Consider the following 26,411-nt stretch of genomic DNA (forward strand, 5'->3'; position numbering starts at 1 on the left):
TCCAGTCGTGAATGGTGGTGGACAATTAAACAACTAACGGGAGGAGGAGGCTCTGTAAACATCCCCATCCTCAATGATAGCAGAGTCCAGCACGTGAGTGCAAAAGACAAGGCTGAAGTGTTTGCAACCATCTTCAGCCAGAAGGGCCGAGTAGATGATCCATCTCAGCCTCCTCCCGATATCCCCACCATCACAGAAGCCAGTCTTCAGCCAATTCGATTCACTCCACGTGATATCAAGAAACGGCTGAGTGCACTGGATACAGCAAAGGCTATGGGCCCCGACAACATCCCGTCTGTAGTGCTGAAGTCTTGTGCTCCAGAACTAGCTGCGCCTCCAGCCAAACTGTTCTAGTACAGCTACAACACTGGCATCTACCCGACAATGTGGAAAATTGCCCAGGTATGTCCTGTCCACAAAAAGTAGGACAAATCCAATCCGGCCAATTACCGCCCCATCAGTCTACCCTTGATCATCAGCAAAGTGATGGAAGGTGTCGTCGACAGTGCTATCAAGCGGCACTTACTCACCAATAACCTGCTCACCGATGCTCAGTTTGGGTTCCGCCAGGACCACTCGGCTCCAGACCTCATTACAGCCCTGGTTCAAACATGGACAAAAGAGCTGAAATCCAGAGGTGAGGTGAGAGTGACTGCCCTTGACATCAAGGCAGCATTTGACCGAGTGTGGCACCAAGGAGCCCTAGTAAAATTGAAGTCAATGGGAATCGGGGAAAACTCTCCAGTGGCTGGAGTCATACCGAGCACAAAGGGAGATGGTAGTGGTTGTTGGAGGCCAATCATTTCAGCCCCAGGACATTGCTGCAGGAGTTCCTCAGGGCAGTGTCCTTGGCCCAACCATCTTTAGCTGCTTCATCAATGACCTTCCCTCCATATGGTCAGAAATGGGGATGTTCGCTGACGATTGCACAGTGTTCAGTTCCATTCACAACCCTTCAAATAATGAAGCAGTCTGAGCCCGCATGCAGCAAGACCTCGACAACAACCAGGCTTGAGCTCATAAGTGGCAAGTAACATTCGTGCCAGGCAATGACCATCTCCAACAAGAGAGAGTCTAACCACCTCCCCTTGACATTCAACGGCATTACCATCGCCGAATCCCCCACCATCAACATCCTGGGGGTCACCATTGACCAGAAACTTAACTGGACCAGCCGTATAAACACTATGGCTACAAGAGCAGGTCAGAGGCTGGGTATTCTGCGGCGAGTGACTCACCTCCTGACTCCCCAAAGCCTTTCCACCATCTACAAGGCACAAGTCAGGAGTGTGATGGAATACTCTCCACTTGCCTGGATGAGTGCAGCTCCAACAACACTCAAGAAGCTCGACACCATCCAGGACAAAGCAGCCCACTTGATTGGCACCCCATCCACCACCCTAAACATTCACTCCCTTCACCACCGGCGCACTGTGGCTGCAGTGTGCACCATCCACAGGATGCACTGCAGCAACTCGCCAAGGCTTCTTCGACAGCACTTCCCAAACCCGCGACCTCTACCACCTATGTGCCTGCTGCCCTTGTCCTTCTAGGTGGTTGAGGTCACGGGTTTGGGAGGTGCTGTCGAAGAAGCCTTGGCGAGTTGCTGCAGTGCATCCTGTGGATGGTGCACACTGCAGCCACAGTGCGCCGGTGGTGAAGGGAGTGAGTGTTTAGGGTAGTGGATGGGGTGCCAATCAAGCGGGCTGCTTTGTCCTGGATGGTGTCAAGCTTCTTGAGTGTTGTTGGAGCTGCACTCATCCAGGCAAGTGGAGTGTATTCCATCACACACCTGACTTGTGCCTTATAGATGGTGGAAAGGCTTTGGGGAGTCAGGAGGTGAGCCCAAGCACTGATCCTTGCAGCACCCCATTAGTTACAGCCTGCCAAACTGAGAATGACCCATTTATCCCTACTCTCTGTTTTCTGTCCGTTAACCAATCCTCTATTCATGCTAATATATTACCCTCAACCCCATGAGCCCTTATCTTGTATAACAACGTTTTATGTTGCACCTTACCGACTGCCTTTTGAAAATCGAAATATACGACATCCACTGGTTCCCCTTTATCTACCCTGCTAGTTACATCCTCAAAAAACGAATCAATGTGTCAAACATGATTTCCCTTTCATAATATGATTAGGCAGAGTCAACATGGTTTTAGGATTTTTCTAAGTGCCTTGTTACCACTTCCTTAATAATAGATTCCAGCATTTTCCTGATGTCAGGCTAACTGGCCAGTCGTTCCCTGTTTTCTCTCTCCCTCCTTTCTTGAATAGCGGGGTTACATTTGCCACCTTCCAGTCCACTGGGACCGTTGCAGAATCTAGGGAATTTTGGAAGATCACAACCAATGCATCCACTATCTCTGCAGCCACCTCTTTTAGAACCCTCGGATATAGGCTATCAGGTCCAGGGGATTTATTGGCTTTTAGTCCCATTAATTTCTCCAGTATTTTTTTTCTTTACTATTCTTAATTACTTTAAGTTCCTCACTCTCATTAGCCCCTTGGTTCCCCACTATTTCTGGTATCCTTTTTGTGTCTTCCACTGTGAAGACAGATACAAAATATTTGTTTCATGTCTCTGCCATTTCCGAATTCTCCATTATAATTTCTCCTGTCTGAGCCTCTAAGGGGCCCACACTTTACTTTTGCTAATCTCTTCCTTTTTACATACTTGTAGAAGCTCTTACAATCCGTTTTTATATTTCTTGCTAGTTTACTCTCATATTCTATTTTCTCCCTCTTTATCAATTTTTTGGTCATCCTTTGCTGGTTTCTAAAAACCCTCCCACTTCTCAGGCTTACTACTCTTCTTGGCAACATTAGAAGCCTCTTTTAACCTAATACTATCCTTAACTTCTTTAGTTAGCCATGGATGGATCACTTTTCCTGTGAAGTTTTTATTTCTCAATGGGATGTATATTTGTCGAGAACCCTGAAAAATGCTTGCCATTACTTATCTACCGTCATACCTTTTAATCTAATTTCCCAATCTACTTTAGTTAACTCGCCCCTCATACTTATGAAATTGGTATTATTTAAGTTTAAGACTCTAGTTTGTGACTTAAGTACATCACTCTCAAACTCAATATGAAATTCTATCATATTATGATCACTCTTCCCCAGAAGACCCTTTACTGTGAGATTACTAATTAACCCTTTCTCATTATACAAGACAAGATCTAAAATAACCTGTTTCCTGGTTGGTTCCATGATGTAATGTCCTAGGAAACTGTCTCGAACGCATTCCATGAACTCGTCCTCCAGACTACTTTTGCCAATTTGATTTGCCCAGTCTTTATGAAGATTAAAGTCCCCCACGATTATTGCATTGCATTTGTTACAAGCTCCTATTATTTCTTGATTAATACTCTGTCCAACACTATAACTACTGGGGGCCTATAAACTACTCCCACCAGTGTTTTCTGCCCCTTGTTATTTCTTATTTCCACCCATACTGATTCTACCTCATCATCTTCCAAGCCAAGATCCTTTCTCACTACTGACCTTATGTCATCCTTTATTATTAGGGCTGTACCCCCCTCCTTCTCCATTCTACCTGCCTTTTTGAAACATCAAGTACCCCAGAATATTTAGTTCCCAACCTTGGACATCTTGCAACTACATCTCTGTAATGGCTATTAGATCAACCCATTTATCTCTATTTGTGCCATTAATTCTTCTATCTTGTTCTGAATGTTTTGTGCGTTCACATAAAGTGCCTTTAATTTTAACTTTTCACCATTTTTCCCTGATTTGACCTTATTCGCTGATGCACTATTACCATTAAACTCTGTCCCTTCCTGCCACACTCTGCTTATCTTTACCCAAATCACTACACTGCTCTATGGCCTGACTTTTCTCTTCAGATTTCTAAATTTCCCCTCACCTGACACCCCCCCCCCTCTTTATTTTAAAGCCCTATCCACAGCCCTAGTTATTCAATTCACCAGGACACTGGTCCAAGCCCAGTTTAAGTGGAGCCTGTCCCAGCAGAACAGCTCCCTTTTTACCCAATACAGGGGCCAGTGCCCCATGAATCGAAACCCCTTTCTCCCACACCTCTCTTTGATCTGTTTGTCCCTATGCCAATTCACCCGTGGCTCAGGTAGTAATCCAGAGATTATTACCTTTGAGGTTCTGCTTATTAATTTGGACCCTGGCTCCTCAAACTCCCTCAGCAGAGCCTCGTTCCTAGTTCTACCTATGTCATTGGTTCCGACGTGCACCATGACAACTGGATCCTCCCCCTCCTGCTCCTAGTTCTTCTCCAGCCGCGAGGCAATGTCCTTAACCCTGGCACCGGACCGGCAACACAGCCCCGGTCGTGGCTGCAGAGAACAGTGTCTATCCTCCTGACTATACTATCCCTTACCACTACCACATTCCTTATTACTCTCCCCACTTGAATGGCCTCCTGTACTATGATGCCGTGGTCAGTTTGCCCTCCCCTCCCTACAGCCCATGCTCTCATCCATACAGGTAGCAAGTATCTCATACCTGTTGGGCAAGGTCAGAGGCTGAGGCTCCTCCCTCACTACACCCTGGGTCCCCATACCTGCCTGACTCACAGTCACATCCTCCTGTCCCTGACCACTCACCAAATCTAAACCACTGCCTAACCTAAGGGGTGTGACTGCCTCCTGGATCAAAGTGTCCAGGTAACTCTCCCCCTCCCTGATGCATCGCAATGTCTTCAGCTCGGACTCCAGCTCAACAACTCTGAGCCGAAGTTTCTCGAGTTACAGACACTTACTGCAGATGTGGTCACTCGGGATCTCGCTGGTCTCCAACAACTCCCACATTCTGCAATTACGACACACCACCTGACCTGCCATCCCTATCCAATCTTGTTTTATTTAATTAGCTAAAGTTTTTGTACACTCGATTATTTTTAGTTTTATTTACTAATTAGTTTATCTAGTTTATTTATTTAGTAAAGTTTCCCAGCTCTTGGTTTAAACCACTGCCCCAGGGCAAAAAAACCCGATGATACTCACCAACCAATGACCTACAGTCACTATTGAAATGGGGTCTCGACATCAGCAGCAGCTGGACGAGGGTGGAGGGGTGACCTGGGCCAGGGCAACTAATGGCTCCTTCATTACCTGGATATCTCCATCCTCATCAAAATACTATGGGTCTCCCTGTGGCGGAGATGGAGCAGGCAGAGCCTCAGAGAATAGTCTCAAAGTGCGGCAGATACGTTTAGTGTCTGCATACAGAGTTGGAGGAGAGTCTGTACTCTCTCTGACAGTCGCAGAACTGTACCTCTAGCCTGCTACATTGCTCTACTGGAGTGGACAGGGATATATTCTGAACCTATTGGCTATTTGTTTTTCTTTCCTTATCTCTAATCTGCATTGCCATTTCTGATTGACGAAGATCGTAGTTACATAGGAACTACTAGATGAAAGAAGGCCAAGGCCCATCTAGTTCGCCTTCTACCGTCCTGGTAGTCGCATGATGCAATGATAATAATGGAGTTGTTGACTAATCATAGCAATCAGTCTCTGTCAGTTAGTCCACAACAGACCCAGACATGAGGCGGGGAAAACCGTGATAGTAAACTTTGTGATCTATAGGTCCAGTCACCTGTTGCTCCCAAGCAATTACCACGTCATAACTCAAAATGCTCATTTACAGTATCCCAAAATGTTATTTTCTGACATCAATATATCCTTAAAAATCCATGTTCTATTAATTCATTAATTAAGCTTTTATATTTTTTTAATTGTTAAATTTGTACTTTTTCTTTATTTTATTGAATCATTTCTCTATTTTGACCAGATTTATCATCTGTCATGTATAAAGTGGCCATTCTATCATATTGAAAATATTTCAAATGTAAAGTGCAGAGTATCGGTCGGTTTCAGCAGTGGGCTCGAAACACTTCCACTGCTTTCTTAAGACCTTGAGGTCGAGCTTTTCTCAGTCACCAGCCTCAATCTATAACCTGCGGTCCATCTATGGGTGTCAACTGTTGATTAATACTGGTAGAGACACAAGTTTGGAGCTGTTGATTCTGTGTTAGGAATTAAAGTTCTAAAAAGTCTTCGTTTTACAGATTTTACTACAGGAAATGATACTCAGACAACACACGAAGATGCAAAGGCCATGGGAGGTCTCACGTAACAGTTACTGAGTTGAGTCACAGGGCGATTTACCCTCTGGGTTTTCCCCAACTTACTTACAATAGTCTTGCATTTTGTCCTCGTCTAAAAGGCCATGACATCACCTCCTCAATGACTTTCACTCCTGGTTTTACACCAACTTGTATCAGCTCAGCATTCCAGACAGTTATAATAAAAGCTGTTGTTACACCTATAGAAAAGGTAAACACAAAGGGGGTGATTTTAGGAGGCAATTGCGGGTCCGTTGGGGGCGGGAGAGCTCCGAAAATCACGGAAATCCCATTCGGGTTCAAAAGCCGGCTTCGACCCGCCGACTTCCGAGTTTCCCAGGAACCCACCTGTGTGCGGCGGGAGACCCGATAATGGAAGTCCCACCGACAATTAAAGCCGGCAGGATGACAGTTGAAGAGTCAAATGTACCTCATTGAGGTATTTAAGGCATTTTACCCGTGACAGATGAAAGGATTTGAAAGATTTTTAACTTACCTGGGCGACTCACCCACCGCTTCTGATTCATGTCTGGTGAAACCAAGCATGAGGGGCCGGATCAGAAAAAGAAACTAAATAAATTAAATAAAAAACCATGGAATGAAGTGAAAACACTAAATGAACCTACCTTTGAAACTTGCTCCGATGTCTCCCTCAGATGTCCCCCTCTTCACCCTCCCGATCTCCCCCTGATCTTCCCCTCTCTTCCCCCACCCCGGTCGTCCCCTCTTTCCCCCCCCCCCCCCCGGTCTTCAGTTCCAGCGCCGGATGACGTCACTCTTTCTCGCCCCACCCCCACCCCCGTTGCAGCTCCTGACGGGCAGCCAGCCTGTCAATCGCGAAACCCGGAGAGGGCGTTAATCATCATCAATCAACATGCGATCGCGTCGGAAACGGTAGGTTTGGTTCATGCGGGTAGATGTATCTATCAGAAGGTCAGAATTACATTACAGTCGATACAACCTTGCGAGGGGGCCTTGGTGATTTGCCCAGTGCCATTGTACAGATATTGCCAGTTTCAACAAATCCTGAAAAAACTGACTTTTAATCATGAAATTGAGTCCTGAAATCTGTGCCCATCTTTCCCCCAACCCCAAACTTGACTCCAATCAGGTTTCCACTCTTTCCACAGCCCTGAAACGGCCTTAATTAAAATCACAAATGACATCCTATGTGACTGTGACCATGATAAACTATCGCTCCTCCTCCTTCTCCACCAGTCTGTAGCCTTTGAGAGGGTTGACCGCATCTCCCTCCTCCATTGTCCAGCTCAGAGAGACAACCCTCGCTTGGTTCCACTCTTAGTTATCTGATTGTAGCCAGACCGTCTCACCCCAACTTCACCCCAGCACCGTTACTTCTCGAGTCCCTCAAGGATCTATTCTTGCCCCCCCCCCCCCCCCGCTTTTCTTCCTCATTTACATGCTGCCTCTCGGCGACAGCATCTGGACACATGGGGTCAGCTTCCACATTGATGCTGATAACACCCAGCTGCACCTCCACCACCTTTCATGACCTCTCCATTGCCTGTATTGTCAGACTGATTGTCCAACATCCTGTCTTGGATCAACCACAAATTCCTCCTGTCAAACATTGGGAAGATTGAAGGTCTTCGGTCCCCACCACAAACTCTGTACACTCGCCACCAATTCCATCCCTCACCCTGGCCACTGTCTCAGGCTGAAACAGACTGTTCCCACCTCGAGCTCAGTTTCCAACTCAATATCCCGTCCGTCATAAAGACCACTTACTTCCACCTCTGTAACATCGCGCACCCGCTCCTGCCTGTTATCTGCTGATGGAACCCTCATCGTGTGTTGTCACCTGCAGACTAAACTATTCCAATGCTTTCCTGGCTGGCCTCCCGTCCTGCACTCTCCAAAACTTCAGCTCATCTAAAAGTCTGCTGTCCACAATCGATCTCGCACCAAAACCCACTCACCATCCCTGAGCTCACAGATTTCCATTGGCTCCAATTTAAAATTCTCCTTGTGTTGAAATCCCTCCATGGCCTCAGCCCTCCCTCTCTCTGTAACCTCCTCCAGCCGTACATCCAGAACTCCATGTTCCCCTTGTGCACCAATCCTTCCATTCAGCACCTCGGCCCCACAGTTTGGATGGTCTGAACAACCTCCGTTAATTGTGATCATAATTTTCTTTTAATTCGTTCATGGGATGTGGGCGTCGCTGGCAAGGCCAGCATTTATTGCCCGTCCCTAATTGCCCTTGAGAAGATGGTAGTGAGCCGCCTTCTTGAACCGCTGCAGTCCGTGTGGTGAAGGTTCCAGGATTTTGACCCAGCGATGCTGAAGAACGGCGATATATTTCCAAGTCAGGATGGTGTCTGACTTGGAGGGAAACGTGCAGGTGGTGTTGTTCCCATGTACCTGCTGCTCTTGTCCTTCTAGGTGGTAGAGGTCGCGGGTTTGGGAGATGCTGTCGAAGAAGCCTTGGCGAGTTGCTGCAGTACATCCTGTAGATGGTACACACTGCAGCCACAGTGCGCCAGTGGTGAAGGGAGTGAATGTTTAGGGTGGTGGATGGGGTGCCAATCAAGCGGGCTGCTTTGTCCTGGATGGTGTCGAGCTTCTTGAGTGTTGTTGGAGCTGCACTCATCCAGGCAAGTGGAGAATATTCCATCACACTCCTGACTTGTGCCTTGCAGATGGTGGTAAGGATTTGGGGAGTCAGGAGGTGAGTCACTCGCCGCAGAATACCCAGCCTCTGACCTGCTCTTGTAGCCACGGTATTTATATGGCTGGTCCAGTCAAGTTTCTGGTCAATGGTGACCCCCAGGATGTTGATGGTGGGGGATTCGGCAATGGTTATGCCATTGAATGTCAAGGGGAGGTGGTTAGACTCTCTCTTGTTGGAGATGGTCATTGCCTGGCACTTGTCTAGCGCGAATGTTACTTGCCACTTATCAGCCCAAGCCTGGATGTTGTCCAGGTCTTGCTGCATGCTGACATGGACTGCTTCATTATCTGAGGGGTTGCGAATGGAACTGAACATGGTGCAATCATCAGCGAACATCCCCATTTCTGACCTTATGATGGAGGGAAGGTCATTGATGTAGTAGCTAAAGATGGTTGGGCCTAGGGCACTGCCCTGAGGAACTCCTGCAGCAATGTCCTGGGCTGAGATGATTGGCCTCCAACAACCACTACCATCTTCCTTTGTGCTAGGTATGACTCCAGCCACTCGAGAGTTCTCCCCGATTCCCATTGACTTCAATTTTACTGGGGCTCCTTGGTGCCACACTCGGTCAAATGCTGCCTTCATGTCAAGGGCAGTCACTCTCACCTCACCTCTGGAATTCAGCTCTTTTGTCCATGTTTGGACCAAGGCTGTAATGAGGTCTGGAGCCGAGTGGTCCTGGCGGAACCCAAACTGAGCATCGGTGAGCAGGTTATTGGTGAGTAAGTGCCGCTTGATGGCACTGTCAACGACACCTTCCATCACTTTGCTGATGTTTGAGAGTAGGTTGATGGGCGGTAATTGGCCGGATTGGATTTGTCCTGCTTTTTGTGGACAGGACATACCTGGGCAATTTTCCACGTTGTCGGGTAGATGCCAGTGTTGTAGCTGTACTGGAACAGTTTGGCTAGAGGCACGGCTAGTTCTGGAGCACAAGTCTTCAGCACTACAGCCGGGATGTTGTTGGGGCCCATAGCCTTTGCTGTATCCAGTGCACTCAGCCGTTTCTTGATATCATGTGGAGTGAATCGAATTGGCTGAAGACTGGCTTCTGTGATGGTGGGGATATCGGGAGGAGGCCGAGATGGATCATCCACTCGGCACTTCTGGCTGAAGATGGTTGCAAACGCTTCAGCCTTGTCTTTTGCACTCACGTGCTGGACTCTGCCATCACTGAGAATGGGGATGTTTACAGAGCCTCCTCCTCCTGTTAGTTGTTTAATTGTCCACCACCATTCACGACTGGATATGGCAGGACTGCAGAGCTTTGATCTGATCCATTGGTTGTGGAATCGCTTAGCTCTGTCTGTGGCATGTTGCTTCCGCTGTTTAGCATGCATGTAGTCCTGAGTTGTAGCTTCACCAGGTTGGCACCTCATTTTTAGGTACACCTGGTGCTGCTCCTGGCATGCTCTTCTACACTCCTCATTGAACCAGGGTTGATCCCCTGGCTTGTTGGTAATGGTAGAGTGAGGAATATGCTGGGCCATGAGGTTACAGATTGTGCTGGAATACAATTCTGCTGCTGCTGATGGCCCACAGTGCCTCATGGATGCCCAGTAGATCTGTTCTGAATCTATCCCATTTAGCACGGTGGTAGTGCCACACAACACGTTGGATGGGACTTCGCGGTGGTCACTCCTACCAATACTGTCATGGACAGATGCATCTGCGACAAGTAGATTGGTGAGGATGAGGTCAAGTAGGTTTTTCCCTCATGTTGGTTCGCTCATCACCTGCTGCAGGCCCAGTCTGGCAGCTATGTCCTTCAGGACTTGGCCAGCTCGGTCAGTAGTGGTGCTACCGAGCCACTCTTGGTGATGGACATTGAAGTCCCCCACCCAGAATACACTTTGTGCTCTTGCTACCCTCAGTGCTTCCTCCAAGTGGTGCTCAACATGGAGGAGGACTGATTCATCAGCTGAGGAAGGACGGTAGGTGGTAATCAGTAGGAGGTTTCCTCGTCCATGTTTGACCTGATGCCATGAGATTTCACACGGTCCAGAGTCGATGTTGAGGACTCCCAGGGCCACTCCCTCCTGACTGTATATCACTGTACCGCCACCCCTGGTCAGTCCATCCTGCCGGTGGGACAGGACATACCCAGGGATGGTGATGGAAGAGTCTGGGACGTTGGCTGAAAGGTATGATTCTGTGAGTACGGCTATGTCAGGCTGTTGCTTGACTCATCTGTGGGACAGCTCTCCCAATTTTGGCACAAGTCCCCAGATGTTAGTGAGGAGGACTTTGCAGGGTTGACTAGGCTTGGTTTGCCAGTGTCGTGTCCGGTGCCGAGTGGTCTGTCCAGTTTTATTATGACTTTTCGTAGCGAGATTTTACAACTGAGTTTCTTGCTAGGTCATTTCAGAGGGCAATTAAGAATCAACCACATTGCTGTGGGCCTGGAGTCACATATAGGCCAGACCGGGTAAGGACGGCAGGTTTCCTTCCCTAAAGGGCATTAGTGAACCAGATGGGTTTTTACGACAATCCGGTAGTTTCATGGCCACCATCACTGATACTAGTATTTTTAATTCCAGATTTTTATTTAATTAATTGAATTTAAATTCGCCAGCTGCCGTGGTGGGATTTGAACTCAGGACTCTGGATTATTAGTCCAGGCCTCTCGATTACTAGTCCAGTAACATAACCACTATGCTACCGTACCCTATAATAATCATCATGTAGTTATCCTCCTCGATCGGGAGTTTCCTGGAATCAGGGATTCCTCCACCAAGCACTGCCTGCAGCAATCTGGGGGGGGGGGGGGGGAGGTTGGAATTGGGGTGTCAAGAGTGGGGGAAAGAGGGGAAGGCTGGGGAATGGGGGCTCAGGGGTAGAGGAGGCTGGGGAATGGGGGCTCAGGGGTAGAGGAGGCTGGGGAATGGGGGCTCAGGGGTAGAGGAGGAGGCTGGGGAATGGGGGCTCAGGGGTAGAGGAGGAGGCTGGGGAATGGGGGCTCAGGGGTAGAGGAGGAGGCTGGGGAATGGGGGCTCAGGGGTAGAGGAGGAGGCTGGGGAATGGGGGCTCGGGGGTAGAGGAGGAGGCTGGGGAATGGGGGCTCGGGGGTAGAGGAGGAGGCTGGGGAATGGGGGCTCGGGGGTAGAGGAGGCTGGGGAATGGGGGCTCAGGGGTAGAGGAGGAGGCTGGGGAATGGGGGCTCGGGGGGAGGCTGGGGAATGGGGGAGAGGGGGGATGGGGGAGAGGGGGAATGGGGAATGGGGGAGAGGGGGATGGGGGAGATGGGGAATGGGGGATGGGGGAGAGGGGAAGTCTGGGGAATGGGGGTTTGGGGAGAGGCAGGCTGGGGAAACATGGTGAGTGGGAGTGGCACTGAGAGAGGAGCAGCCAGTAAAGGGGTAATTGAAACCTGAGGAACTTTCTGTGGGTGAACAGTGAGAGATTGTTTCCACTGGTGGGTGAATGGGGAAGAAGGGGAACGGAAACCATGGATTCTCACTGGAGGAACCAATGGGGAAGGTTCTTGAACTGAGGGATATTGGACCGTGAGATCCTTCATCACAAGTGGCCATTGAGGTAGAGAATGGAACTTTATTTAAAAGGGAATGGGATAAAAATTTGAAAAGGAGGATTTTGGGGGGTGGGGGGGGGGGATTGAGGTTACAGGAGAGAGTGCCAGCACCGGCGCAGGGGCCGAACGGCCTCCTCCTGTAGGGTAATTTCTATCATTCTATGAAAACTCTCCTTTATTGAGTCTGAGTCCGAGCCCAGGGAGTAGTTTATAAATGTCGGTGCTGAGCTGAGTTTAGGACAATGTGCCCTGTGAGAAGTGGCCCAAACACTGAGCCCACTGCCCTTTGTGCGATCTCTTGGTCAGTGCCGGCCGGTTTTGACGGTGTGAAATTCAAGTACGGATCAGCTCTGACTGAGGCTCCCAGTTCAGAGTTATCACCTGAGTACAAACCAGAGTCCAAGGAGATAGGGAGAGAGATCGGGCAAGTTAAAAGTGGCAGAAAGTGAGGAGCCTGATCGCACCTGGTGCAGTGCAGGGGATTCTGGCTGTGGTTTCAGGGTGAGAATCAGCAGGTTGTAGGATGACTACTAGTTACAGGTAGGATATTGGGCCATTCCACCTTTTACTATCAGTGAGTTATTGTGTTACTGTTGGTTATGAGGGGGATCTGAGTGTTACCAATATTGCTATTAGTTATCAGTGTAATTTCAATGAGTTACTATGGTCACTGGTGGAATCAAAGTTCCTCCCACCTCTGGTTCCCCCCTCCCCCCGCCCTCGGTTTTCTCCCCCTCCTGCTCACCAGTGGCCCCCTGGTTTTAGGAACTTGTTGCACAGCAGCAGCTGGTGCGAATCCACGAGCAAAAATACTCAACGACAGGAGAACCAAACCTTAGAAAATAAACGGAATAATGTTCGGACAAGTCATGTGATCACTCCGACCCCAGGTCCTAACCCGAAATAAACTTGTTGCACAACCTCCGTCCCACCGCTCTGGCACCAGGATCAGGATCAGAATCGGGACCGTACGAGCAAATATACGAATTAAGATCAGGAGTAGGCCATTCGGCCCCTCGAGCCTGCTCTCCCATTTGATAAGACCATGGCTGATCTGATTGTGACCTCAACCCTACTTTCCCGTCTACCTACTATAACCTTTGACTCCCTTGTTAATCAGGAATCTATCTAACTCAGCCTTAAAATATTCAATGACCCTGCCTCCACCGCTCTCTGGGGAAGGGAGTTCCACAGACACACGACCCTCTGAGAGAAAAAATTTCTCCTCATCTCCGTCTTAAATGGGAGACCCCTTATTTTTAAACTGTGGCCCCTAGTTCCAGTCTCTCCCACAAGGGGAATCATCCCCTCAGCATCTACCCCTTCTAGTCCCCTCAGGATCTTACTTGTTTCAATAAGATCACCTCTCATTCTTCTAAACTCCAGTGTATACAGGCCCAACTTGTCCAACCTTTCCTCATAAGATAATCCTCCCATCCCAGGAATCAGTCGAGTGAACCTTCTCTAAACCGTCTCTAAAGTAATTATGTCCTTTCTTAAATAAGGAGACCAAAACTGCACACAGTATTCCAGATGTGGTCTCACCAATGCCCTGTCCAACTGTAGTAATGATGTGGAGATGCCGGTGATGGACTGGGGTTGACAATTGTAAACAATTTTACAACACCAAGTTATAGTCCAGCAATTTTATTTTAAATTCACAAGCTTTCGGAGGCTACCTCCTTCCTCAGGTGAACGATGTGGTCCACATCGTTCACCTGAGGAAGGAGGTAGCCTCCGAAAGCTTGTGAATTTAAAATAAAATTGCTGGACTATAACTTGGTGTTGTAAAATTGTTTACAACTGTTGTAAAACATCTCTACTTTTATATTCCATTCCCCTTGCAATAAATGACAACATTCCATTTGCCTTCCTAATCTCTTGCTGTACCTGCATACTAACTTTTTGTGATTCATGTACTAGGACACCCAGATCCCTCTGTACCTCACAGTTCTGTAATCTCTCTCCATTTAAGTAATATACTGCTTTTCTATTCCTCCTGCCAAAGTGGACAAGTTCACATTTTCCCACATTATACTCCATCTGCCAAATTTTTGCCCACTCACTTAACCTATCTATATCCCTTTGCAGACTCCTTCTGTCCACTTTACAACTTACTTTCCTACCAACCTTTGTGTCATCAGCAATTTTAGCAACCATACATTCGGTCCCTTCATCCAAGTCAATGATGTAGATTGTAAATAGTTGAGGCCCAAGCACTGATCCCTGTGGCACTCCACTCGTTACATCTTGCCAACCTGAAAATGACCCATTTATGCCTACTCTCTGTTTCCTGTTAGCTAACCAATCCTTTATCCGTGCTAATATGTTACCCCCTACACCATGAGCTCTTATTTTGTGTCGTAGCCTTTGATGTGGCACCTTGTCAAAAGCCTTCTGGAAATCCAAGAACACCACATCCACAGGATCCCCTTTATCCACATTACTTGTTACTTCCTCAAAGAACTCTAATAAATTAGTCAAACATGATTTCCCTTTCACAAAGCCGTGTTGACTCTGCCTGATTGCATTGAGATTTTCTAAGTGCCCTTCCTTAATAATAGATTCTAGCATTTTCCCTGTGACAGGTGTTAAGCTAACTGGCCTGTAGTTTCCTGCATTCTGTCTCCCTCCTTTCTTGAATAGAGGAGTTACATTCGCTATTTTCCAATCTGATGGGACCCTTCCAGAATCTGGGGAATTTTGGAAAATTAATACCAATGCATCTACTATCTCTGCAGCCACTTCTTTTAAGGCCCTAGGATGAAGTCCGTCAGGACCTGGGGACTTGTCAGCTTTCAGTTCTAATAATTTCCTTATTCTCCAGTATTAATTCCCCAGACTCACTCTCTAGAGACCAACGCTCACTTTACTTACTCTTTTCCTATTTAAATACCTGTGGAAACTCTATCTGTTTTTATATTTCTAGCGAGCTTTCTCTCCTAATCTAATTTCTCCCTCATTATTCTTTTAGTCATTCTTTGCTGTTTATCATATTCTGACCTGCCACTAATCTTCGTGGAATTATAGGCTTTTTCTTTAAATTTGAAAGGATCAGGTTCGGGACCGGGACCAGGATCAGGTTCGGGACCGGGACCAGGATCAGGTTCGGGACCAGGATCAGGTTCGGGACCGGGACCAGGATCAGGATCATGTTCGGGACCGGGACCAGGATCAGGATCAAGTTAGGGAACGGGACCAGGATCAGGTTCGGGAACGGGACCAGGATCAGGATCAGGTTCGGGACCAGGATCAGGTTCGGGAACGGGACCAGGATCAGGATCAGGTTCGGGACCAGGATCAGGTTCGGGACCGGGACCAGGATCAGGTTCGGGACCGGGATCAGGATCAGGTTCGGGACCAGGATCAGGATCAGGTTCGGGACCAGGATCAGGTTCGGGACCGGGACCAGGATCAGGATCAGGTTCGGGACCAGGATCAGGATCAGGTTCGGGATCAGGTTCGGGACCGGGACCAGGATCAGGATCAGGTTCGGGACCGGGACCAGGATCAGGTTCGGGACCAGGATCAGGATCAGGTTCGGGACCGGGATCAGGATCAGGTTCGGGACCGGGACCAGGATCAGGTTCGGGACCGGGACCAGGATCAGGTTCGGGACCAGGATCAGGTTCGGGACCGGGACCAGGATCAGGATCAGGTTCGGGACCGGGATCAGGATCAGGTTCGGGACCGGGATCAGGATCAGGTTCGGGATCAGGATCAGGATCAGGATCAGGTTCGGGACCGGGACCAGGATCAGGTTCGGGACCAGGATCAGGATCAGGTTCGGGACCGGGATCAGGATCGGGACCGGGACCAGGATCGGGTTCGGGACCAGGACCAGGATCGGGTTCGGGACCAGGATCAGGTTCGGGACCAGGATCAGGATCAGGACCGGGACCAGGATCGGGTTCGGGACCGGGACCAGGATCAGGATCGGGACCAGGATCAGGATCAGGATCAGGTTCGGGACCGGGACCAGGATCAGGTTCGGGACCAGGATCAGGTTCGGGACCGGGATCAGGATCAGGTTCGGGACCAGGATCGGGTTCGGGACCGGGACCAGGATCAGGTTCGGGACCAGGATCGGGTTCTGGACCAGGATCAGGATCGGGTTCGGGACCAGGATCAGGTTCGGGACCAGGATCAGGATCAGGACCAGGATCAGGTTCGGGACCAGGATCAGGATCAGGTTCGGGACCAGGATCAGGTTCGGGACCGGGACCAGGATCAGGATCGGGACCAGGATCAGGTTCGGGACCTGGACCAGGATCAGGTTCGGGACCGGGACCAGGATCAGGTTCGGGACCAGGATCAGGTTCGGGACCGGGACCAGGATCAGGTTCGGGTTCGGGACCAGGATCAGGTTCGGGACCAGGATCGGGTTCGGGACCAGGATCGGGTTCGGGACCAGGATCAGGATCAGGTCCGGGACCAGGATCAGGATCAGGTTCGGGACCAGGATCAGCATCAGGTTCGGGACCAGGATCAGGTTCGGGACCGGGACCAGGATCAGGTTCGGGACCAGGATCAGGTTCGGGACCGGGACCAGGATCAGGTTCGGGACCGGGATCAGGTTCGGGATCAGGTTCGGGACCGGGACCAGGATCAGGTTCGGGACCGGGACCAGGATCAGGTTCGGGACCAGGATCAGGTTCGGGACCGGGACCAGGATCAGGTTCGGGACCAGGATCAGGTTCGGGACCAGGATCGGGTTCGGGACCGGGATCAGGTTCGGGACCAGGATCAGGATCAGGTTCGGGACCGGGATCAGGTTCGGGACCAGGATCAGGTTCGGGAACAGGATCAGGATCAGGTTCGGGACCAGGATCAGGTTCGGGACCAGGATCGGGTTCGGGACCAGGATCAGGTTCGGGACCAGGATCAGCATCAGGTTCGGGACCAGGATCAGGTTCGGGACCGGGACCAGGATCAGGTTCGGGACCGGGACCAGGATCAGGATCAGGTTCGGGACCGGGACCAGGATCAGGTTCGGGACCAGGATCAGGTTCGGGACCGGGACCAGGATCAGGATCAGGTTCGGGACCGGGACCAGGATCAGGTTCGGGACCAGGATCAGGTTCGGGACCGGGATCAGGTTCGGGACCGGGACCAGGATCAGGATCAGGTTCGGGACCGGGACCAGGATCAGGTTCGGGACCAGGATCAGGTTCGGGACCAGGATCAGGTTCGGGACCGGGACCAGGATCAGGATCAGGTTCGGGACCGGGACCAGGATCAGGTTCGGGACCGGGACTAGGATCAGGTTCGGGACCGGGACCAGGATCAGGATCAGGTTCGGGACCGGGACCAGGATCAGGTTCGGGACCAGGATCAGGTTCGGGACCGGGACCAGGATCAGGATCAGGTTCGGGACCAGGATCAGGATCAGGTTCGGGACCGGGACCAGGATCAGGATCAGGTTCGGGACCGGGATCGGTCTCCTGATTCCAGCCTGACCTTTGACCCAGACCCTCCCAGCCGATATTGTGTTGTTCTGAAATCAGACGGTGCAGGTCACTGAACACAGTGAGGGTCTTGATCTGAACACAGTGAGGGTCTTGATCTGAACACAGTGAGGGTCTTGATCTGAACACAGTGAGGGTCTTGATCTGAACACAGTGAGGGTCTTGATCTGAACACAGTGAGGGTCTTGATCTGAACACAGTGAGGGTCTTGATCTGAACACAGTGACGGTGTGGGGACAGCCCCAGGCCGGGGGAATATTCCGCTCGCACTCGGTGCTGAGGAGGCCGCGCGGCCCAGGGTTGTGTTTCCGGGGCGCGGGTTCAAAGTTCTGTTTCCGGGGTGAGAGGTGACGGGGCCTGGTGCTGGTCCGGCCGCCCCAGCTCGAGTTGACGCCGGTCTGAAGACCTCGCTCCGCTGCCCGCGGGTTTGGCCGCTTCCCCCCCGCCGCCCCGTCCGGTGCAGGTTTGGCCCGTTTGTTTCGCTACCGCGGTTCCCGGGTCCCAACTCCCCCTCCGGCCCCGCTTCCGACCCGGCTCAACCCCCCCCCCCCCCCGCGCCTCGCCTCCCCGGCCCCCGGTTCCACACCTGTCCCCGGACCCAGCGACCCGCCCCCGGCCCCCTGTCCCGTCCCGTCCCCGCCGCGAATTCGGCCCGCGGGATGGCCTCGGGGAGGCGGGAGATCAGTGTTTGGTGATGAGGATGTTTACTATTTGTGATCATTGTTTGGTGATGGGGATGTTTACTATTTGTGATCAGTGTTTGGTGATGAGGATGTTTACTATTTGTGATCAGTGTTTGGTGATGAGGATGTTTACTATTTGTGATCAGTGTTTGGTGATGAGGATGTTTACTATTTGTGATCAGTGTTTGGTGATGGGGATGTTTACTATTTGTGATCAGTGTTTGGTGATGGGGATGTTTACTATTTGTGATCAGTGTTTGGTGATGGGGATGTTTACTATTTGTGATCAGTGTTTGGTGATGGGGATGTTTACTATTTGTGATCAGTGTTTGGTGATGGGGATGTTTACTATTTGTGATCAGTGTTTGGTGATGAGGATGTTTACTATTTGTGATCATTGTTTGGTGATGGGGATGTTTACTATTTGTGATCAGTGTTTGGTGATGAGGATGTTTACTATTTGTGATCAGTGTTTGGTGATGATGATGTTTACTATTTGTGATCAGTGTTTGGTGATGGGGATGTTTACTATTTGTGATCAGTGTTTGGTGATGGGGATGTTTACTATTTGTGATCAGTGTTTGGTGATGGGGATGTTTTCTATTTGTGATCAGTGTTTGGTGATGGGGATGTTTACTATTTGTGATCAGTGTTTGGTGATGGGGATGTTTACTATTTGTGATCAGTGTTTGGTGATGGGGATGTTTACTATTTGTGATCATTGTTTGGTGATGGGGATGTTTACTATTTGTGATCAGTGTTTGGTGATGAGGATGTTTACTATTTGTGATCAGTGTTTGGTGATGGGGATGTTTACTATTTGTGATCAGTGTTTGGTGATGGGGATGTTTACTATTTGTGATCAGTGTTTGGTGATGGGGATGTTTACTATTTGTGATCAGTGTTTGGTGATGAGGATGTTTACTATTTGTGATCAGTGTTTGGTGATGGGGATGTTTACTATTTGTGATCAGTGTTTGGTGATGAGGATGTTTACTATTTGTGATCAGTGTTTGGTGATGGGGATGTTTACTATTTGTGATCAGTGTTTGGTGATGGGGATGTTTACTATTTGTGATCATTGTTTGGTGATGAGGATGTTTACTATTTGTGATCAGTGTTTGGTGATGGGGATGTTTACTATTTGTGATCAGTGTTTGGTGATGGGGATGTTTACTATTTGTGATCAGTGTTTGGTGATGAGGATGTTTACTATTTGTGATCAGTGTTTGGTGATGAGGATGTTTACTATTTGTGATCAGTGTTTGGTGATGGGGATGTTTACTATTTGTGATCAGTGTTTGGTGATGGGGATGTTTACTATTTGTGATCAGTGTTTGGTGATGATGATGTTTACTATTTGTGATCAGTGTTTGGTGATGGGGATGTTTACTATTTGTGATCAGTGTTTGGTGATGGGGATGTTTACTATTTGTGATCAGTGTTTGGTGATGGGGATGTTTACTATTTGTGATCAGTGTTTGGTGATGAGGATGTTTACTATTTGTGATCAGTGTTTGGTGATGGGGATGTTTACTATTTGTGATCAGTGTTTGGTGATGGGGATGTTTACTATTTGTGATCAGTGTTTGGTGATGGGGATGTTTACTATTTGTGATCAGTGTTTGGTGATGAGGATGTTTACTATTTGTGATCAGTGTTTGGTGATGAGGATGTTTACTATTTGTGATCAGTGTTTGGTGATGGGGATGTTTACTATTTGCGATCACTGTTTGATGATGAGGATGATTACTATTTGAGATCAGTGTTTTTTTTATTCTTTCATGGGATGTGGGCGTTGCTGGCGAGGCCGGCATTTATTGCCCATTCCTAATTGCCCTCGAGAAGGTGGTGGTGAGCCGCCTTCTTGAACCGCTGCAGTCCGTGTGGTGAAGGTTCTCCCGCAGTGCTGTTAGGAAGGGAGTTCCAGGATTTTGACCCAACGACGATGAAGTAACGGCGATATATTTCAAAATCGGGATGGTGTGTGACTTGGAGGGGAGCGTGCAGGTCGTGTTGTTCCCATGTGCCTGCTGCTCTTGTCCTTCTAGGTGGTGGAGGTCGCGGGCTTGGGAGGTGCTGTCGAAGAAGCCTTGGCGCGTTGCTGCAATGCATCCTGTGGATGGTACACACTGCAGCCACAGTGAGCCGGTGGTGAAGGGAGTGAATGTTTAGGCTGGTGGATGGGTGCCAATCAAGCAGGCTGCTTTGTCCTGGATGGTGTCGAGCTTCTTGAGTGTTGTTGGAGCTGCACTCATCCAGGCAAGTGGAGAGTATTCCATCACACTCCTGACTTGTGCCTTGTAGATGCTGGAAAGGATTTGGGGAGTCAGGAGGTGAGTCACTCGCCGCTGAATACCAATCCTCTGGCCTGCTCTTGTGGCCACAGTATTGATATGGCTGGTTCAGTTTGGTTTCTGGTCAATGGTGACCCCCAGGATGTTGATGGTGTGGGATTCGCCGATGGTAATGCCGTTGAATGTCAAGGGGAGGTGGTTGGACTCTCTCTTGTTGGAGATGGTCATTGCCTGGCACTTTTCTGGCCCGAATGTTACTTGCCACTTTTGAGCCCAAGCCTGGATGTTGTCCAGGTCTTGCTGCATGCGGGCTCGGACTACTTCATTATCTGAGGGGTTGCGAATGGAACTGAACACTGCAATCATCTGCGAACATCCCCATTTCTGACTTTATGATGGAGGGAAGGTCATTCATGAAGCAGCTGAAGATGGTTGGGCCTGGGACACTGCCTTGTGGATCTCCTGCAGCAATGTCCTGGGGTTGAGATGATTGGCCTCCAACAACCACTACCATCTTCCTTTGTGCTCGGTATGACTCCTGCCACTGGAGAGTTTTTCCTCTGATTCCCATTGACTTCAATTTTACTCGGGCTCCTTGGTGCCACACTCGATCAAATGCTGCCTTGATGTCAAGGGCAGTCACACTCACCTCACCTCTGGAATTCAGCTCTTTTGTCCATGTTTGGACCAAGGCTGTAATGAGGTCTGGAGCCGAGTGGTCCTGGTGGAACCCAAACTGAGAATCGGTGAGCAGGTTATTGGTGAGTAAGTGCCGCTTGATAGCACTGTCGACGACACCTTCCATCACTTTGTTGATGATGGAGAGTAGACTGATGGGACTGTAATTGGCTGGATTGGATTTGTCCTGCTTTTTGTGGACAGGACATACCTGGGCAATTTTCCACATTGTCGGGTAGATACCAGTATTGTAGCTGTACTGGAACAGCTTGGCTAGAGGGCAGGTAGTTATGGAGCAAAAGTCTTCAGCACTACAGCTGGGATGTTGTCGGGGCCCATCGCCTTTGCTGTATCCAGTGCACTCAGCCATTTCTTGATATCACGTGGAATGAATCGAATTGTCTGAAGACTGGCTTCTGGAATGGTGGGGATATTGGGATCATCCACTCGGCACTTCTGTCTGAAGATGGTTGCAAACGCTTCAGCCTTGTCTTTTGCACTCACGTGCTGGACTCCGCCATCATTGAGCATGGGGATGTTTACAGAGCCTCCTCCTCCCGTTAGTTGTTTGATTGTCCACCACCATTCACGACTGGATGTGGCAGGACTGCAGAGCTTTGATCTGATCCGTAGGTTGTGGAATCGCTTAGCTCTGTCCATAGCATGTTGCTTCCGCTGTTTAGCATGCATGTAGTCCTGAGTTGTAGCTTCACCAGGTTGGCACCTCATTTTTAGGTACGCCTGGTGCTGCTCCTCATGCTCTTCCACACTCCTCATTGAACCAGGGTTGATCCCCTGGCTTGTTGGTAATGGTGGAGTGAGGAATATGCTGGGCCATGAGGTTCCAGATTGTGCTGGAATACAGTTCTGCTGCTGCTGATGGCCCACATTGCCTCATGGATGCCCAGTTTTGAGCTGGTCGATCTGTTCTGAATCTATCCCATTTAGCACGATGGTAGTGCCACACAACACGTTGGATGGTGTCCTTTGTGCGAAGACGGGACTTTGTCTCCACGAGGACTGTGCGGTGGTCACTCCTACCAATACTGTCATGGACAGATGCATTTGCGACAGGTAGATTATGTGAGGACGAGGTCAAGTAAGTTTTTCCCTCGTGTTGGTTCGCTCACCACCTGCCGCAGGCCCAGTCTGGCAGCTGTGTTCTTCACGATTCGGCCAGCTCGGTCAGTCGTGGTGCTACCGAGCCACTCTTGGTGATGGACATTGAAGTCCCCCACCCAGAGTACATTCTGTGCCCTTGCTCCCCTCAGTGCTTCCTCCAAGTGGTGCTCAACATGGAGGACGACTGATTCATCAGCTGAGGGACAGCGGTAGGTGGTAATCAGCAGGAGGTTTCCTTGCCCATGTTTGACCTGATGCCATGAGATTTCATGGGGTCCAGAGTCAATGTTGAGGACTCCCAGGGCCACTCCCTCCTGACTGTATATCACTGTACCGCCACCTCTGGTGGGTCTGTCCTGCCGGTGGGACAGGACATATCCAGGGATGGTGATGGAAGAGTCTGGGACATTGGCTGAAAAGTATGATTCTGTGAGTATGGCTATGTCAGGCTGTTGCTTGACTTGTCTGTGGGACAGCTCTCCCAATTTTGGCACAAGTCCCCAGATGTTAGTGGGGAGGACTTTGCAGGGTCGACTGGGCTTGGTTTGGTGTTGTCGTGTCCGGTGCCTCGTGGTCCGATGCCGGGTGGTCCGTCCGGTTTTATTCGTATTATGACTTTTCGTAGCGAGATTTTACAACTGAGTGGCTTGCTCGGCCATTTCAGAGGGCAATTAAGAATCAACCACAATGCTGTGGGTCTGGAGTCACATGTGGGCCAGACCGGGTAAGGGCGGCAGGCTTCCTTCCCGAGAGGACATTCGTGAACCAGATGGGTTTTTACGACAATCCGGTAGTTTCATGGCCACTATCACTGATACTAGTATTTTAATTCCAGACTTTTAGTTCATTCATTGAATTTAAATTCGCCAGCTGCCGTGGCAGGATTTGAACTCAAGACTCCGGATTACTAGTCCAGTAACATAACCACTATGCTACCGTACCCATTAAATGCTTTCTATTTTCATTTGACTTTATCTCACACTTGTAACCATTTTCCAGAAGTGACCACAGAAGACGGTATTTTTTTTGCAGGTGGCAACTTTGTGAAATTTCTTGAGCAGTGTGAACTGGCTGTGTTCATGAGTTGCCGATCAGTGGGAGTGTTTGCAGTTCAGGTTTCACAGTGGATGTCACGATATTGAATATGTTGCAATATACGGTGTTATTTTCAGGACAGTTTGAACACTTTTTAATCCTGGAATAAGTGTGAAATGCCACAAATGCAGGGTGTTTTAGCAGAACGGTAGTATTCAGAAGGTGCTTCACGCATAACACATTTTAATACTGGGTCTTGTAAATGCTATTTATTAAGCAGTCTTGGTGTCTATGAGCTAATTGGTAACACAGCAGTAGACTGAGCCGTGCCATTTCAGTAAAAGGATAAACAAAACTCTGATGGCAAGCATGTTTCTTTGAAGATGTAAAATTGCATGAGAGACATTTTATGAACAAGGTTAAGGCTAGTAGGCTAAACAAACCTGATTCTTTTTGTTATGTACGTTGCACCTGCATGTACAGTATAATGTTCTATAACTACAAGGGAATGAGTTGCACAGAAATGAGAACAGAAAATGTTGGAAATACTCAGCAGGTTGGGCAGTATCTGTGGAGAGAAGGTCGGGTTAATGCTTCACAGACGCTTCCTGACCTGAATGTTTCCAGCATTTTATTTCAGATTTTCAGCATCTGCAGTATTTAGTGTTTTGTTTTAATGAGTCACACAGGTGTGGTTCACTGGAGTTTTCCTGAAGTGGCAACTGTTAAGTCTTGTGTCCTGTTCACACTGGTAGTCTTCGGTGGAGTGTTCTAAATTTCTTGCACATCCTGGTCTGCAGTTTCAGTGAAACCATTACCAGGTTTTGCATTACTAAGCTGCGATGGAATCTAGCAGTTCTGCAACCATTGATGGTCCAACAGAATTTGCTTCACATGGGGCTGGAGGAAAATACTGAATTGTCCTGGCTTGCAAACAGAACATAATGCAAGAGATTTCATGGGTCCTTTTAAAGCCACTTCGAATTCCCACGTTTATGCTTTCATACCCTGCAATGATATCCAAAGCACAAATCTCTCTCCAAATTGCATGGTAGATTCCAAAAAGGCTTCCTGTACCAGTAATTGAGAGACTTTAAGTATATTTGACGTGTTTTTTTGCTTCTAAATTTAGATTGTGAAAATGTCGAATCCTGCAAACCCAGAGCCTTTTCTTGTAAAATTTATAAAAGCAAAAGGGAAAGAGTCTGAATATTTCACAAAAGCTTATCAGGTTGGTAAAAAAAAAACACATTTGTGTCCCTCAATTTTAATTTACTTAATTTCAAACAAACTTGAATCATTTTTTTTCTAATTTGCAGGCTATTAAAGAATTTAAATCGGAGGAATTTCTGCAGACTGTACATGAAGATGAAACATTTAGTTTAAAAGTAAAGGACAGCTCACTTTATATATGTGACCCCTTTGAGGGAGAGGCTTACAGTCATCTGAAAAAGGTGCTTATTTTTGTATTTTGCACTTGTGGAATAGAGTGTTGTTTTGACTTTGTTTTATCTAGCTTGTTACAAGAAGTATGAACCTAACCCAAGTGTAAAGCCCACTGCCACGGTTTGATTTGGCAAATGGTACCCAGGTACACACAAAAAGTGGGGAATGTAGAACTGATTAAATCCCTGTCAGTGGGTGTGCACTTTAAACCTATTTTGTCAAGCTTTGTTACGCCTCTGCAGAAGTAGTTTGCCTTAGTGATACACCACTATTTCAAAAGGGTTCTGATAGAGTAAATAAGGAGAAACTGTTTCCAGTGGCAGAAGGGTCGGTAACCAGAGGACACAGATTTAAGGTGATTGGCAAAAGAACCAGAGGCGACATAGAATGAGAATCATAGAATGAATTAGCACAGAAGGAGGCCATTCAGCCCATCGTGCGTGTGAGGAAAAAAAATTACAAAGCGAGTTGTTTTGATCTGGAATGTACTGCTCGAAAGGGCGGTGGAAGCAGATTCAATAGTAACTTTCAAAAGGGAATTGGATAAATACTTCAAGGGGTAAAATTTACAGAGCTATGGGGAAACAGCAGGGGAGTAGGACTAATTAGATAGAATCATCGAAAGTTACGGCACAGAAGGAGGCCATTTGGCCCATCGTGTCCGTGCCAGCCGGAAAAGAGCGATCCAGTTTAATCCCACATTCCAGCACTTGGTCCGTAGCCCTGTGGGTTACGGCACTTCAGGTGCACATCCAAGTACTTTTTAAATGAGTTGAGGGTTTCTGCCTCTACCACCCTTTCAGGCAGTGAGTCCCTGACCCCCACCACCCTCTGGGTCAAAACATTTCTCTTCAGTTCCCCCCTAATCCTTCTACCAATTACTTTAAATTTATGCCCCCTGGTCACTGACCCCTCTGTTAAGAGAAATAGGCCCTCCCTATCCACTCTATCTAGTCCCGTCATAATTTTGTTCCCCTCAATTAAATCTCCCCTCAGCCTCCTTTGATCCAAAGAAAACAACCCCAGCCTATCCAAATTTGTCTCATAGCTGAAATTTTCCAGCCCTGGCAACATCTTCGTAAATCTCCTCTGTACCCTCTCTAGTACAATTACATCCTTCCTGTAATGTGGTGACCAGAACTGTACGCAGTACTCAAGCTGTGGCCTAACTAGTGTTTTATACAGTTCTAGCATAACATCCCTGCACTTATATTCTGTGCCTCGGCTAATAAAGGAAAGTATCCTGTATGCCTTCTTAACCACCTTATCAATCTGTCCTGCTACCTTCAGGGATCTGTGAACATGCACTCCATGGTCCCTTTGTT

The 26,411-nt window shown here is 48.6% G+C and overlaps 2 protein-coding genes across 2 annotated transcripts in view; one reads left to right on the top strand and one right to left on the bottom strand.

Annotated features, from left to right (window-relative positions):
* Nucleotides 1-13,098: 13,098 nt before the first annotated feature.
* Nucleotides 13,099-17,248, bottom strand: LOC137331700 (saposin-like protein 11). The gene is made up of 2 exons (XM_067995694.1): nucleotides 16,103-17,248; nucleotides 13,099-13,143 (listed from the first exon to the last, which is right to left on the bottom strand). Exons 1-2 carry the CDS (start codon nucleotides 17,246-17,248, stop codon nucleotides 13,099-13,101), a joined length of 1,191 nt encoding a protein of 396 aa, XP_067851795.1.
* An 887-nt stretch (nucleotides 17,249-18,135) lies between these two features.
* topbp1 (DNA topoisomerase II binding protein 1) overlaps nucleotides 18,136-26,411 on the top strand; it is a 162,914-nt gene continuing 154,638 nt past the window's right edge. Inside the window, exons 1-3 of the mRNA XM_067999941.1 lie at nucleotides 18,136-18,288; nucleotides 24,773-24,871; nucleotides 24,960-25,094. Of these exons, the coding sequence (XP_067856042.1) occupies nucleotides 24,782-24,871; nucleotides 24,960-25,094 (225 nt within the window). The 5' untranslated portion in view covers nucleotides 18,136-18,288; nucleotides 24,773-24,781. The remainder of the gene's footprint in view (nucleotides 18,289-24,772; nucleotides 24,872-24,959; nucleotides 25,095-26,411) is intronic.

Source organism: Heptranchias perlo, chromosome 2, assembly GCF_035084215.1.
Source record: "Heptranchias perlo isolate sHepPer1 chromosome 2, sHepPer1.hap1, whole genome shotgun sequence".
Classification (NCBI taxonomy): domain Eukaryota; kingdom Metazoa; phylum Chordata; class Chondrichthyes; order Hexanchiformes; family Hexanchidae; genus Heptranchias; species Heptranchias perlo.